The following is a 15,000-nucleotide window of genomic DNA, read 5'->3' as shown; positions in this document are numbered from 1 at the left end:
GTCAATCTCGGTAAGATATTTGAAAGATATAAAGTCAAAGCTATTAATTTTAGGAAGAATTGACCATAAGAACTGCAGATAATTTTCTAATTCTTAGAATACACAACTGGTATGAAATGCAATGAAATCTTGGGGAAAAAGTAATAGGAACCAACAAATAAACTAACCTACACCAATACATTAAACCTTCTCGAATCTCCAACCCAATATATGAAGTGTACCAAATATATAGGTGTAATTAACCAGAATAAGGTTGCATCTAGGTAGATATTGTGCCCAAATGTAAATTTCAGGCCAAAACAAAACCTGCGATGGCTTTAATACTTCCGTGGCGGACACTCTTATGGGCTTAGATCACTTTCGTGGTGGGTCTTGCTATTTGTTGGGATGGCAACTTGTGTTCTCTTGGATTTGATAACCTATTATACCAAAGGCTAAATAGAATCAGTTGGCAAATATTATCTTTATATAGATGTGTATTTCATACCGTAAATCAATGGAAAACTTGCATTTAGGTGCTCAGCCCTTGCTCAACATTATAAAGGTGTTACCTGTCTTGGAAGGATTTCATAAATCCATGTTCAAATTAATCTTGACCTTAGATCCACAGTCTGAATTATATGCAAGTCTCGCAGTTTCAAGTGATCTCTATTGCCTCCACACCAAGCAGTGCTCTGCTAAAAATTAAGAAACCTTTTAACATGAATATTGATGCTAGATCGACCTTGTACTTGTTTGCTTTGAGAATTTGCCAGAGAAATTTAGGTTACGTAGGGGGTTGTTAGCGTTTCCTTGATTACTCTCCAGTTGAGAGTTCACATGTTTGGGTAAGATTTACCATAATTTGCATGTTAAAAGTAAGCTCCCAAATGCTACTCAATGTCTGAATTTACGCATTTATGTTTACTAACATGTTCCTTATGTGGATGAGTTTGTTTGACCTGATTTAAGGTCGAGTAAGGAATATTTCAAGCTCTATTTGCATTTGCTAGATTTTGCCAGAGCATGAGGCCAGTATCACCCAGAGTTCATTTTTCTTGATAATTACTAATACATATACCATGAGTTCTACTTGACTTCTTTGGCTTTATTAGCTGATAGGTTATGCTTTTTGTTTATATTTGCTATATTTGTAAAGCAAAGTATTGAAATGACATTCTCATAAGTAGTCATATTTTTGTACATGACCTTCTCTAGTCTTGTAATTATAATTGTAAAAAATTCTGCAGTTAGGGCTGCCTATCACATATCGATAAACCTGTTTGATGGAGTAGTAGACAAATTTTGCAGAATTACATCCCTTACCTGCCCATAACAGATCAGGACATAGTGTCCAGAACTAGAGTTATTAGTCCCACTTAAAACATTTGAATAAAATAGGTGGGACTCTTTGCAAATTTAGCCTTGTGTGATTATTTACCATCTTCTCAAACTTACCCCAGTGATAAGATAGTTAGGGATGTGGTTAGATACAGGTTAAATACTTCAAATACAAATGAAATGCAAAAGAGTCGAGTCATAGACGCGAATGGCACCGTGCCAGACATTGTAAACCCGCCATCCTACTGTATACCTATTATTAAAACCTCGACCAATGGGTTAATCCTAATTATATGAAATGCCTTAATACTCATTTGGCCACAGCAAGTTCTTGGGGGTATTGTCCTGAAATAGATGTTTAATTAGGTAGATGCCTCAAATGGGCATGTGTATTTTCACTCGACATAAAGCCAAGAAATGTAAATGTAGGAAATGTAAGGGTCAGATACAAATAAAAACAAATATACTTAGGCTTAGTTATAATGAAATAGTTATTAATTTTTGTTTATTTGAAAATACAATTACAATGGCAAAGGTATTTAACCCACTCCTTGGCCTCTGTGGATGTATAGTGTTTGTTGGAAATGACAGAAAAAAAAAGCATGTACTAATGTCAGTGTCATGTATATTTATTCATTTTAAAGTTTGTTAAAAGAATTGAAGTCTATGTCAACTGAATTTTATTTTAAAATCAAATCATTACATTTTATAAGTGTTTGATTTAGAAAGGTAAAAGCTTAAACAACCCAGCTTGAATTCACTATCAGATAAAGCAACTTTTACTTTCTATTATTTGGTATTGAATATTTCAATATTAATTCTAACTGCCGCAGTTAACCATTATTAATAAAGGTGCTATGTAACATATCGTAACTGTTGATATTGGAGGAGCCAGGGTTGGTGTCCACGAAAGGGCCTAGATGCCAAGATTTGTCCAAATTTCAAGATAGGTCTGGAGATCTCAAATTAGGAGTCTATAAACTGACCACATGAAAATTACCAGTGGTAGATAACAATGGTTCAGATATACTATGATTAAATTATTACAATTTGAAGTATATTTTTAATCACGGCAACAATTGGTAGAATTGGCAATGGTTGTATTTAAACCTAACTATCATTCTATTTGAGACATGGAAACACAGCAAACACAAATGTATAGGTTGCAGTCTTTACACTGAAACCTGTTGGATATGTAATAATAAATTTTGATAGTGTTGCAAAGTGTTAGTTATAATTGTTTATTTTCCAAATGTACCCCTTGAAATAGCCAAGGACAGTCTTCGACCGAGTTGTACAATGTTGTAGTCGCCATTTTCAGGCCTTGAATTTGTCAAAGGATAATATATGATGATTATTTAGAGAGGCCCATACTGCCAGTATAAACGTCTTTCTCATTAGTGTTGTTTTAGTGCCTTAATTAATCTGCATGAGATTTGACAGCCAATTATATAGCATCTTTCTTATTGTAGTGACAAACAATTCTTTTTGATGTATGTGCCTCCTATGAAGCTATTGAATGTCCTTTCCAAAGATGCCTATGGCTACATTTATGAGATGAATTTAACCTGCTTTGATATTACAGCTAGAGATAGAGAAATATTTTGTTCGTTTACCAGAGATTATCAGGGAGCTTTATAGAATAGACCTATTTAAAGTGAAAAAAGAAATTTGATGAGGACATATGGTCTGAATGATCTTTACCAGTCTTTAGAAGAGAGGAAAGATGTAAATATTGTTTAGAACTGTCATTAGGAAATAGGTATCACATTTTGTAAATTTAAGTATTATATGTATAGGCCCTCCCCGATTACTTTTTATGTTACAAGTGACTTGTATATGGTAGAGCATAAAGCTTATTGCAGTTGGCTCTTGCTGACCAAGAAATTGGTTTCACAAAGACTAGTGTAATTGCATGCTAATAAACAATGGGCTTAAAGTAATTATTTAAGTACATAATAAGACATTAGGCAGTGTAGGTACAAATCAGAGATTGTGATGAATTACTGAAGGTAAATTACATGGTTTAGTATTTGAAATAACATTGTGATCAGGAAATGCCAGCACCTCATTTCTGGACTTACTTGCCACTGTCTTGAGGTTATATTACAACTGCATTTTAAGTGTTTCACAATATTTTCCGTATGGCCTATATTGATTACATGAAAGAATAATTGATAAACCTTTCCATTTGTTCACCCAGATGTAGTTAGTTGTTTAAGTGAGGGAATAATCATTTAAAACGCTTGTTCATTTGTGAGCATTCAGACTAGTGTTTGGCACAAACTTCTTTTTTCATGTTCTTGCACTGCACAACAGCAGGGCAAATCACCCTGTTTAGGATACATACATACATACATACATTTAAGGGTTCTTTATAAATCTTTATATATATTGATTTTCAACCAATATTGAGCAGTAATATGTGCATGTGCCTCATTGATGACTATAAATGTTGCTTCAATTCTTTCAAACTTGGATTTCTGGTCTTTCCTCTTAGTGCTGAAGTTGTTAGACATCCTTTTGTATCATAAATCTCCTTATTTTATGCTGCACTTCCATGCATGCAAGTGTCCTGAACTAGATAAAGGCAATTGTGCCCAAAGTGCATATGACAGTGAGAAATAAGTGTCCTGGATAAGTTCTGCAATTATCCATGTATTTAGAATTTCAAAGCTAGATTAAAGATGATTTGTAGTTTTTATGCCAGTGTGTTTTACAGTTATCATTACTAATCAGGTTTTATGATTTAAAGATAGTGAGTTTTTCAAAGATTTATTTTCTCCCTTCAAAAATAACCACATTTTCTTTCACAGTGTTTGGTAGTGGGTTTCACAAGAACCCTTGCCTGCAATCATCATGGCTGACATGGCCACACTTCCTAATCATGCTTCTCCAGTCAAACCCATCATCAATAATCAGGTTGTCAAGTAAGTGATTCCCATTTTTGTTTGCCTCATCTTAATAGTTTTATGCAGTGATGGTAGAATCATTCTATTTCTTTTATCTGTACGAATTTACTTTAGTCCACATGTACTGCAATCCAAGTATTACCTTAAAGTCATGAATAGTTTTTTTATATTTTGTATGCAAGGCCTTAACCCACTCACGCCGGATGACGTGCTGACACGTTTCGTGGTTTTCGCGTCCGACGCCGCCGACGAGATATCTGGCCAAGGCCGGTGCTCGGGGTGAGCGAGCGGGCAGCCCGAGAATCTCGAAGCGTTCGGATGATGCGTTCGAAAACCTCGGTATAGCGACCGTGCAAAGCCGGAATGGCCCCGGCGTGAATGGGTTAAGAAAAGTGCACTATTTACTGTAAACAATTTTGAAAATTGCAAATTCCTAATTACTTTTTACAAGCTATTTGCAATTGTACAATACTGAAGCAGGAAATACCTAATATATGTACCCCAAGAAACTTTTTATGAATAATTCTTTGGTAACCAGTTTACAAGGTATCATTTGATAATGATTGTCTTCAATAATGTGATTTTACAGTTTGAAATCTAGATGGAAAAATTTGTATTGATTGCCAGTTGGATTTAAGGACACTATTTATTGTTATCCATAGAAAACCTGGCATTTTTTTTTTTTACTAGTTTAAAAATGTTAATTTTTATTACTAATAACACTGATAATGATAGGAGTAATTATAATAATGATTAGAATGTACATGAAAGAATAATTGTAAAACTTTTTTCTGAAAGTTTCAACTAATGGGAAGAAAAATATTTAGAATTTTCCCAGTATAACACACAATTTGGTTGTTCACTTAACATTGCTCATTATTCCACAAATCTTTTAAACATCTGAAATAGTATGACAGGAAATATTGTGAGCCTTGTAAAGGGAAATACACCACATGAAAAATGACTGTTTATACTGGTGAGTCTCTGTAATATTAAATTATATTCACACAAGGGGCTGTGCCTTTGCTGCGCACCAGTCTGTTAGAAGAGTTTTACTATTTACTAGTGTTACAAGATCAAGCACTTCTCAGGTGGGGTGGCCAGGCCATTTTGGGGGACTGTTTCATGTACACATGAGAGACAGGCCATGGGCGTGCACTCGTATGGAAATGACCTTAAATTAAGGGGCTTTTCATATATTTAATCTTTAGCTTTACCAAATTAGGTGCTGGGTTGTGGAATTTGTGTTATCACCTTGTTTGTTCACGACTTTTGTATATCATATATTATGTCAGTTTATTTTTATCGTTCAGTTTTTAGCAGAGATGTTTAAAACATCAACCAGACAACCCCCTACCTATTGTTACCTTTTGTGGTAATGTTAAATAGCATTCATGACTCCCTGTTCCCTTCATTTTTAAATGTAGCTCTTTCAGTTTCATAGTTCTTATCTTTATCAGAAAAAGGTGCAACAGTATTGATGATGCAGAATATTAATCCATGGATATTGTTCATGTACTGCAAGACTATTTTGGCATTGAATATTAATCCTTCAGCTGTTTAAAAAACAATTTTTCTTGTTTGTCCAGGGCAACCGATGACAGATCGTGGAAGGCACAGATCCAAGTCCCCCCAAAGGACAGAAGGAAACGTACCTCAGATGTCACAGACACAAAAGGCAATGAATTTGAGGATTTCTGTTTGAAGAGAGACCTTTTAATGGGTATATTTGAGAAAGGTTGGGAACGACCATCACCCATCCAGGAGGCGTCCATCCCTGTAGCACTTAGTGGAAGAGATATTTTGGCAAGAGCAAAAAACGGAACTGGAAAGACGGGGGCTTATTCAATTCCCCTCCTAGAGCAGGTATGTACCAGCAGACCTTTTCTTTTTCTGTTTTTCTTTTCCATGGCTATTGTGTTCTTTATCTGTGTACTAATTGACATTCAAAATATCCTTTTTTATTAATTTTCAGATTGATCCAACTCAAAACCACATTCAAGCCATGGTTATTGTACCCACACGAGAGCTGGCCCTGCAGACTAGTCACATTTGTAATGAGTTGGCAAAACATATTGGGGTTAAAGTCATGGTGACAACAGGTGGCACCAATCTTAAGGTAAGTTACTTCTTGCATTTGGTTTAAGATATTTTTTATATGAACTATGGTGACCTTATTTGCTTGTATGGCTATAATGTTTAGATTTATACTTTCATCTAATGGACTTTTCTTTATCCTGAACAGGATGACATTATGAGAATCTATGAAGTTGTGCATGCAGTCATTGCCACACCTGGTAGGATCCTTGATCTTATGGAGAAAAAAGTAGCAGTGATGGATAAGTGCAAGATGTTGGTGTTAGACGAGGTGAGCATGATATTTTTCGCTTCATGACTTTATTTATCAAAATATTTTATAGTAATTTTTTTGTGTGTGAGATGGAGACTTTATGGTGAAATTCATTGTTCAGGCTGATAAACTGCTGTCACAAGACTTCAAGGGTATGCTGGATCGTGTCATTTCCTACCTGCCATCTGAACGACAGATTCTTCTGTACTCGGCAACATTTCCACTAACAGTTGAACAATTCATGAAGAAACACCTAAGGTGAGTTTGAAGTGTCAGTGTGTTAATGTAATTGTTCCAAAAAAATTTTATTTATGCAGAACAAAGTTCATGGGGGCAAATGTAGAAGAATATCTAAACAATGCAATAGATGTAGCTCTTTCTCAAAAGTACATTTTTGTGAAAGACCTCCATTAGATACATCTCTTGTTTATGTATTCAGTCATATTCATATCTCTCTTCTTTAGTTATTTACGCATTTTTTTTTATATAGATTTCATGCAAATATAAACACAATATACATTTTGTTTTTTAAGTTATAAGTAGGGATTATATATACCCCTTCACTGTGAACTGTAGAAAATGCGCCCCACACTGAATCCAGGATGCCGGTGCACGCCAAATTTTAAACGTTGCTATTGAATATAACCATTTTTAAGCCAAAACCTCAACATAATCATCGTGTACTAAATATCAAATATATACACAATCAACCTCTTTCCCATGTGCATGTGATAAGTTATTTACATGAGTTGGGAGGAGGGTGAGAAGAGTAACCTTGGTGAGAGACCTCAGTGACTCAGAGGACAAAAGAAAACGGTTGAAGTAGTATGGTAAACTAATCATAAGGAGTTTTATATTTCTACATAATGCACCATAAAGAAAATAAAATTACTGGTTGGGCACATCCATACTTCCCCCTGGTATGAGCAAATCACACACCTATGTAATAATTCCTATGTAATAATAATGAAAGTCAAGTAAGCCATCATATCATATATGACCCATATTCTGAAAGATCTCGTACAGTATCCGGAAGAAAGCACTAATGCTAACACAACTCAGCCATGACGCATTATGCTCGTCCTCAGATATGTCACAATCGCTGTGAGGACACCGTATACGCGTCCTCATGTTCAAGAGGTTAATGAGGCAATATATTGATAACCTTACTCTTTCAGATCGCCATACGAGATCAATCTGATGGATGAACTAACCTTAAAGGGGGTGACGCAATACTATGCCTTTGTCCAAGAAAGGCAGAAGGTCCACTGTCTAAATACTTTGTTCTCAAAGGTAAGGAATGTTTTTTGTTACTCTCCTATATATTTTGTAATATTTACAAAATTGAGATTTATTGTCTATTAATCTAAATCCATACTAGGATAGAATTTAAAGGCTTCCATTTCTCCTTCCAGCTACAAATCAACCAAAGTATAATCTTCTGCAACTCAACCCAGCGAGTCGAGCTTTTGGCCAAGAAGATCACTGATCTAGGGTATTCTTGCTACTATATACATGCCAAGATGGCTCAGGCTCATCGCAACCGTGTTTTCCATGACTTCCGCGCAGGCTTGTGCAGGAATTTAGTTTGTTCTGGTAGGTTTTTTTGTTTTATGATGAATGTCAAATTATTGTCCATGATATATAAGTCATTGATATTCAATGGTAATACCTTGTTACTCAATTGGAAGAGGTTAAGTGGGCATTACAACACATTTGAACATATGAAATCTCTAAATGGCACTTGTTTTTCAGACCTGTTCACCAGAGGTATAGACATCCAAGCAGTGAATGTTGTGATAAATTTCGACTTCCCAAAGATGGCCGAGACCTATCTCCACAGGATTGGTAGGTCTGGACGATTTGGCCACCTAGGTATTGCAATCAACCTGATTACATATGATGATCGATTTGCACTGCACCGTATTGAGCAGGAATTGGGAACGGAGATTAAGCCTATACCCAAGGTTAGTCTTATTTTATTGGTCCCCCTTCCATCCCTCCTCTAAGCTTTTAATAAATGAATGAATGAATATATATATATGTGATTGTGTGTGTGTGTTTTCCATTTGAATAGTCCCCATTCTTTGCCAGGTTCATCTATTTCCAAGTTCACTTCTTGGCATTGTTAATGTGTAACTTGTAACTACAATGCATGCCAATACAGAGGACTCAGACCTGGAAGTTCAACCTTTGCAATGCTGAATTAGGAACTTGGATGTTAAGGGGTCTTTACACTTGTCAGCTGTCACTTGTATTAATCGTAAATTCTCATCCCCCCTGCTTATTTTGAGAAAGTACAAAGAAAAAGATTCATACTTGCATTTAGTAGTAATATATTGAAATCACTACATTCTCTTTCTGAATATATTCTGCTTTGCAAAAAAAAAAAATAATGATAGCGATTTTACACTAAGCATATAAAAATTCAATTGATATTTTAGGGAGAAACGTGGGCGCAGTCAGACCTGTACCAATTTTCATTGCCTGATCTTTTACAGGTCATTGATCCTGCACTGTATGTGGCAGAACACCACCTTGAAGAAGATGATGAAGGAAACATTAGCAAGTAATCCCTGTATCATGTGGGCTAGCTTGGGACGTGGGAATTCAAAAGATTATTCCCCATTGTTTAGTGTCCCAAGGCCACTTTCGGCAGCCATCATCAGGAAGGCAGAAGACCTTACTCGCCGCATAGGCATCACCCAATTGGTTGTATGGGTGGTACTGTAAAGTATGGTGTGAAAGAACTTTTTTTTCCAAGTGGTTTCCAAGACTGTAACTGAACTGCAAGACAATATAGATTGACTCTGAAATGTTCTTTTCTCAGGTGGTATTCTACAAATACAAAGATGACCCAGAAAATGGTGTGTTATGTGAGTAGTGTCTGAAAGTGTTTTTACTGATGGTTTGTGATGCCTATGCGGTGCTCATGCTATGTTCTCCGATGCTCGGCTGGTCCAGAGAATGAGCAGCTGCTATGTAGACGGCACAGAGTATGCAGCGAGTGTTGTGGCACAAACAGCATTGTGGTTGTTACCATAGGTTACACTATGGAAAATACTCAATGGAATGAGTTTTCACAGTTCATTGTTAAGGTATTTCTTGACACCTGCATACACAGGCTAAAGTGTTCGCAACAATGAAGGTTATGTTTTATTTATTTTTATTTTTTAAAAATCCTGAATGGGTTCATCGTTTTGTCAGGTTGTTGAAGCAGTGGAAGTGTTTGAAAAAAAGTACTGGGTCTTGTTCATGAACAGTGTTGATAATAATTCGCAAGACATAAATACGTGGCTGGCATATACAAGAAATCTGAAGCCAGCTAATATACAAATGTTAGTCTGTGATGTATTTGTAATGACTTGAACAGACCATGGAAGAAGCAAGGCAAGACGAGCAAGAACTAGTGACTGGATTTTGCCTCCCTTTTGGTGGGTTTACGAGGTGGTCTTGGCTTCTGAATATTTATGTACAGTTAGAACAAGTGCATTGTTACCATCATTGGAAGTTAAAATGGTTCTGGAACTTCAAAAAACAAAAACTTGACTACCTCATTTGCAGTTGAGGTTGTTTTTCAAAAAATAAACCACCACCCAAGGTTTTGCAATCCAATTTGGTGTGACAATGCACATTTGGTAGTTTTGTAAATCTATTTTTATACAAGGTGGAGTTCAAAGTTTTCAGTGGGCTAAATAGGTTTGAAACCAGCTAAAACAAAAGGGTGGGTCCGCCAGGAACAACCTTTTGGCACCACTGGTACTTAGCACTCCTCTGTGTACAGTTTTTCCTGTGAAGGTCTGACTTGGCACCAGCCTACCGACTTCATTTACAATGGGAAATTTGTAAAAATAAAAAAATTACGATCATTGGTACAGTGCTGTGAGAAATGGACTCTTACAAGTAGCACTGGGAGAGATGTACAAGGCTTGGTGAAACAATGGTGATGGGTTTGATGATGGCTTCAAGTGAGGCCAGTGACGGATTATTCTAATTGAGAAGATTTAAGGATTTCAAAAACTTCAATCCCAAGCCACTACTGAGTAGTGTATTTTGCGAAGCCAATGCTAGGGTTTGAGGGTTTGTTGAAGTGCCTAAATCTAGCCAATTATCCCACACTAACATCAGCTGCAAATAGTCATGGCAGCATCTAATTACTTATGATGATAGGACCCACCCAAACTTTACCTGATCAGTGGAATATTGCTCCCTCTTGGAATTGTTCATCTTTTTTAATTGTACTTTTTATCTTTATTTTTTTTGTAAATTTCTGATCGGGTGGAGTTTTTATTTTTTTTATTTTTTTATTTGAAGGGAGCAAATGTACTCCTATTCACAGCTGACAATGACATCTGTCATAGAGTTCCAACAAAGTGTAGGAGTACTGGAGCTATGAATGTCTGTAGTCCTGCATTCATAGCTTGATAAAATATTGTTAAACATACAGGCAGTATAGATTTTTTTTTTTATAGTAATATAAATGGCAGCCAGTAGTTCTTATCTGGTCCTCATCTTTGTTTACAGGACTACTATCAGGGGCAGAAGAACTTTTTTTTTATTTATTTTTTTAAAACCAGTGTTAGCTCCCTGAGGTTATCATGTAATTTTGATGATATCTTGCAATTTTCAGTGTTTTTTAAATGATGAAATGCATTAATGCATAATTATTTCATTACAAAAGATTTAAACAAATGTTATATCGGTAAAATGTTTATAAAGTACAAACATTGTAAGAAGGAAAATACTTTACGATAATTAGGAGGAGCAAGATATTAACCAACTGATGGCAGTATTTAATGTGCTTCAAAGGGTACTGGAAATTGGCAAGCGTACTATTGTAATAGTCTTAAATTACAGCGCTCTGGTTGAAGGTTACCAAGACTCAAAAGGAAATTAATTGCATACAGGTGTTTATCTCCTGAAGGATAAAACTGAAAAGTTTAGGTTATTAAAGTGGTAATTTCCCATGTTATAGATTACAGGCACAACAAAGAAAACTCGGGCTGCTGGGGTCATCATGACAAGTTTAATTATATTTTCCCCAGTTGCATCTTTTCATGAACACCATGAATTGTTGATGTGCCCATGAATTACCATCTTGGTTTATATAGTGGTTCTTTATCTTTATTTTTATTGGTATAATGTTTTGAGTTGCTTTTTTTTTCCATTATTCAAGAGTTGGCATCTTGAATGTGCTACCAGTCTGTTTCTGATTTTTTTTTTTCATTTCTCTTTAAACTAGTTCATGCAGATTGGACAAAAACAAAAAACAAAAACAAAAAAAAAACAAAAAAAAATGAACACCAGACAAAGGAGCTTCCTTTATTTTTTGTTTATATCATAATTGGCATTGGAATAGGCATTTATTTATTCCTTGTTGCTCCAAAGACCTTTTTTTTCTTGTATAATCATTGTTATTGTTATTGTTATTATAATCATTATATGTAAATGGAAGGAAAAAAGGGAGATATAAGTAGTTCCAAAAATGAGATGCTTTAAATCCGAGTGTCCGATTCTAAAATGTAAAATTCAGAAATTGTGGAAAAAAAAAACTTCCATTATTTTTCATTACCTTTTTTTTGTGATGTAAAACTTGTAAAACATGAAACGGATTCATTTCAAAATGATTGTTAGACAAACCTCCCATTATTAATGTGTGGACTGTGACATCTACTGGAACTAACAGTCCACCCCAAATATAAAGTATAAAAAGTAAAAAAAAAAGACAAAACTCTCAAAAAAAAAAGTGACGGAGTATTGAAAATTGGCTGTTTGGCAATCCGATTCGAAATTTCTGTTTCACATTTGTATTCATCTACAAAATTGTCAAAATCCTTCAGTAAATCAAAAGTAATTCTCCTCACTTCAAAATTTGTTTTATTAAACCTATTTTTTTTAAGTTTTCATTTATTTCCTCTCCTGTATCACACATCCAATTTTAAATTATTTTGATATTTAAAAAGATTCCACCCAAGCCACCTTCCCTTCCACCTTCCACCTTCAAGGAGTATAGCTTCCCCCTCCACCTCATTTCTTTCCCCTCAGTTCTTCTGGAAAGGTCTTCAGTTACCGTACCTCGTGTTTCCTTGTGCTAAATGCTATTTTGCTTCCTAATGATTTTCCTCCCTCTTCCCTCATTGTGTTTGTATTGCAATTGAAACTTTGGTTCAGTACTTCATCCTGTCATCTATAGCTTCACCTGCCACACATTCATTAGCTTGCCTTACTGTATTCTGATGATTGTACATCACGCTTAACTGAGTTTTTTTTTACTCGAAAAGATCAGGACCAAAATCATTGTTCTTCCCGATTTATTTAATTCAGACCTTTCAAAACTGACATTGTTATTGCAGTAGCGATGCTCCCACTCTTTTTTTTTCCTGCTACAAAACCTCTGGCTTTATTACTTCACACAAACTCGCAGGGATGTCTTCATATAACCGCGAAGAGAAATCTGAACACCCGTCTTTTTTCTATGCACAAAACCTCTGAGATACGATCGATCCTAAACACGAGTGGGAAGGATAAATAGTTATACTCCGATTCTCAAACCTCGAAGCGGTTTTTTCTACTCACCCGGGGAAATACAAATTGCAAACCCGGGATTTCGTGTATTTTCGTCCCAATCGGTTGGGTATGCCCATTTCACAGGGACCATCTTTTCTTTTGTCATTTGTAATCTTCCATCACCACATACTCCTAATCTTCAACCGCATCGCGAATTTTCCTATTGAGTTTTTTAGACACGATGCTAAACCATGTTGTAAAGAGGGACAACCGGAATTTGCCTACCGATGTGAAAATGTTATCATATTAATGAAGTTAAATTTTAAATAATCGATGAATTGAATGTCCTACATTTTTTTCTTGCGGGTTAAGACTAAATTTGGTTGCTGTTTTAAATAAAATCTTTAATTATATGGTTGCTGTTAAGATCACCAACTTCAGACCATTTCTACCACGGGAATGGCTATATAATTTTTTTTTTTGCTTGGAAAGTTCTTTCCACTGAAATTAGTAGGGTTCGCAAATTCCCTCGTCAGGTGTATAAATGCTACCTTGTGTCAGAATTGTTTAAGCTGGTAACCTTGCGATAGTGAAGCCAACGTTTCGGCTGGAAATCGAACTAAATTTAAATGGCAATTGCCACAATGTAGAGACACCGTTAATTGCCAATACACAACACATTTAAGGGTAATATATTTTGTGTATGTAAAGAAAAGCTACCATCGCTGGAAATGCAATTATCGGACGACCAATGTCTACCAAAAAAAATTCGCTTGTCAATTGGTAAATATGAACCACAATTTATCCCTGGTAATATCACATTAGCGACAATAAGGAGGCTAAAGAATAATGGGATACATTGTTTTAATTATCCAAGAACCGAGGGTTAGTTTCTTAAAAGAATGTTTGAGGAAAATGTTAATCAGCATAGTTATGCTTGTGGAAGGAGGGGGAGTAATCCTGGTATAAAAGGTAACATTTTCATAGCAGACGAGAGTTGATAACTGGAATAAACGCAAATTGAAAATTCTTGCTTCGTCCATCTTGTTTAATTATACCTATCGAAGATCTGCGGAAGTATAAATATTCTAAAAGATCCACCAAATGCATAGGATTACAAACTATTTAGGGATTAACGACCGAACTAACAATATACTGTAAACGCAAACTTGGGCTCCTTTCACACGTGCGACCTATGCTCAGGAAATTTAAAGAAGTCAGAAATTTAGAAAGCAAGCAAAGCTTAGTAATTAAGAATACTTGCATTTTTTTCTGATGTCAGCTAAAAAATCTTGTGGTCGGGGACCTTTAAGGACATTTGAAATTGGTTCATACATACATTAATGCACATAGACGGACTTACAAGCCAATGTGTTTATATAATACCTACAAATACACATCCATGTAGACCGAGATAGATGCATCCATACTGACGGATCCACACTCATACAGATATACGCTGTGGCCATGTCCACTCTGGCAAAATTTGTTGAATTTAATTGATGACTGCATGCCTACTGACATACGTGCAAACAAGCACACAGGCATACAGCATACATAAATACACAGATGCATGCACACATGCATGAATGCATACATATGTTCATGAATATATACACATGTTTACATAAATGCATACATAAACATGCTAAATGATGTATGCATACATACACATACATAAATGCAAACATGTATACATACTGACATACAAACGGGCATGCAAGTGTACGTGCCTACAAGCACGTACACTAGCATACATACATGCATGCATAGAAGCTTGCACACATACATGTATATATACTTACATAACTACAAGCATATATATATCTAAATGCATATATACACATGTATACATAAATGCATACATAGACAGATGCATTAATTTATAGATGCATGTATACATACATTATG

At 35.5% G+C, this 15,000-nt stretch overlaps 1 protein-coding gene across 2 annotated transcripts in view; it reads left to right on the top strand.

The window, feature by feature from the left end:
• me31B (ATP-dependent RNA helicase me31b) overlaps positions 1-12,453 on the top strand; it is a 13,540-nt gene extending 1,087 nt beyond the window's left edge. For both annotated transcript variants that reach the window (XM_043001710.2, XM_086551611.1), the window contains exons 2-10: positions 4,137-4,250; positions 5,822-6,098; positions 6,208-6,351; positions 6,478-6,600; positions 6,704-6,840; positions 7,761-7,875; positions 7,998-8,178; positions 8,338-8,549; positions 9,084-12,453. In XM_043001710.2, coding sequence (XP_042857644.1) covers positions 4,180-4,250; positions 5,822-6,098; positions 6,208-6,351; positions 6,478-6,600; positions 6,704-6,840; positions 7,761-7,875; positions 7,998-8,178; positions 8,338-8,549; positions 9,084-9,155 — 1,332 coding nt within the window. In that variant the 5' untranslated portion in view covers positions 4,137-4,179 and the 3' untranslated portion in view covers positions 9,156-12,453. The remainder of the gene's footprint in view (positions 1-4,136; positions 4,251-5,821; positions 6,099-6,207; positions 6,352-6,477; positions 6,601-6,703; positions 6,841-7,760; positions 7,876-7,997; positions 8,179-8,337; positions 8,550-9,083) is intronic.
• The last annotated feature ends 2,547 nt before the right edge of the window (positions 12,454-15,000 follow it).

Source organism: Penaeus japonicus, unplaced genomic scaffold (assembly GCF_977035675.1).
Source record: "Penaeus japonicus unplaced genomic scaffold, GWHDUDI00000001_assembly GWHDUDI00000025, whole genome shotgun sequence".
NCBI classification, from domain to species: Eukaryota; Metazoa; Arthropoda; class Malacostraca; order Decapoda; family Penaeidae; genus Penaeus; species Penaeus japonicus.
This window is presented reverse-complemented; position numbering and strand designations above follow the sequence as displayed.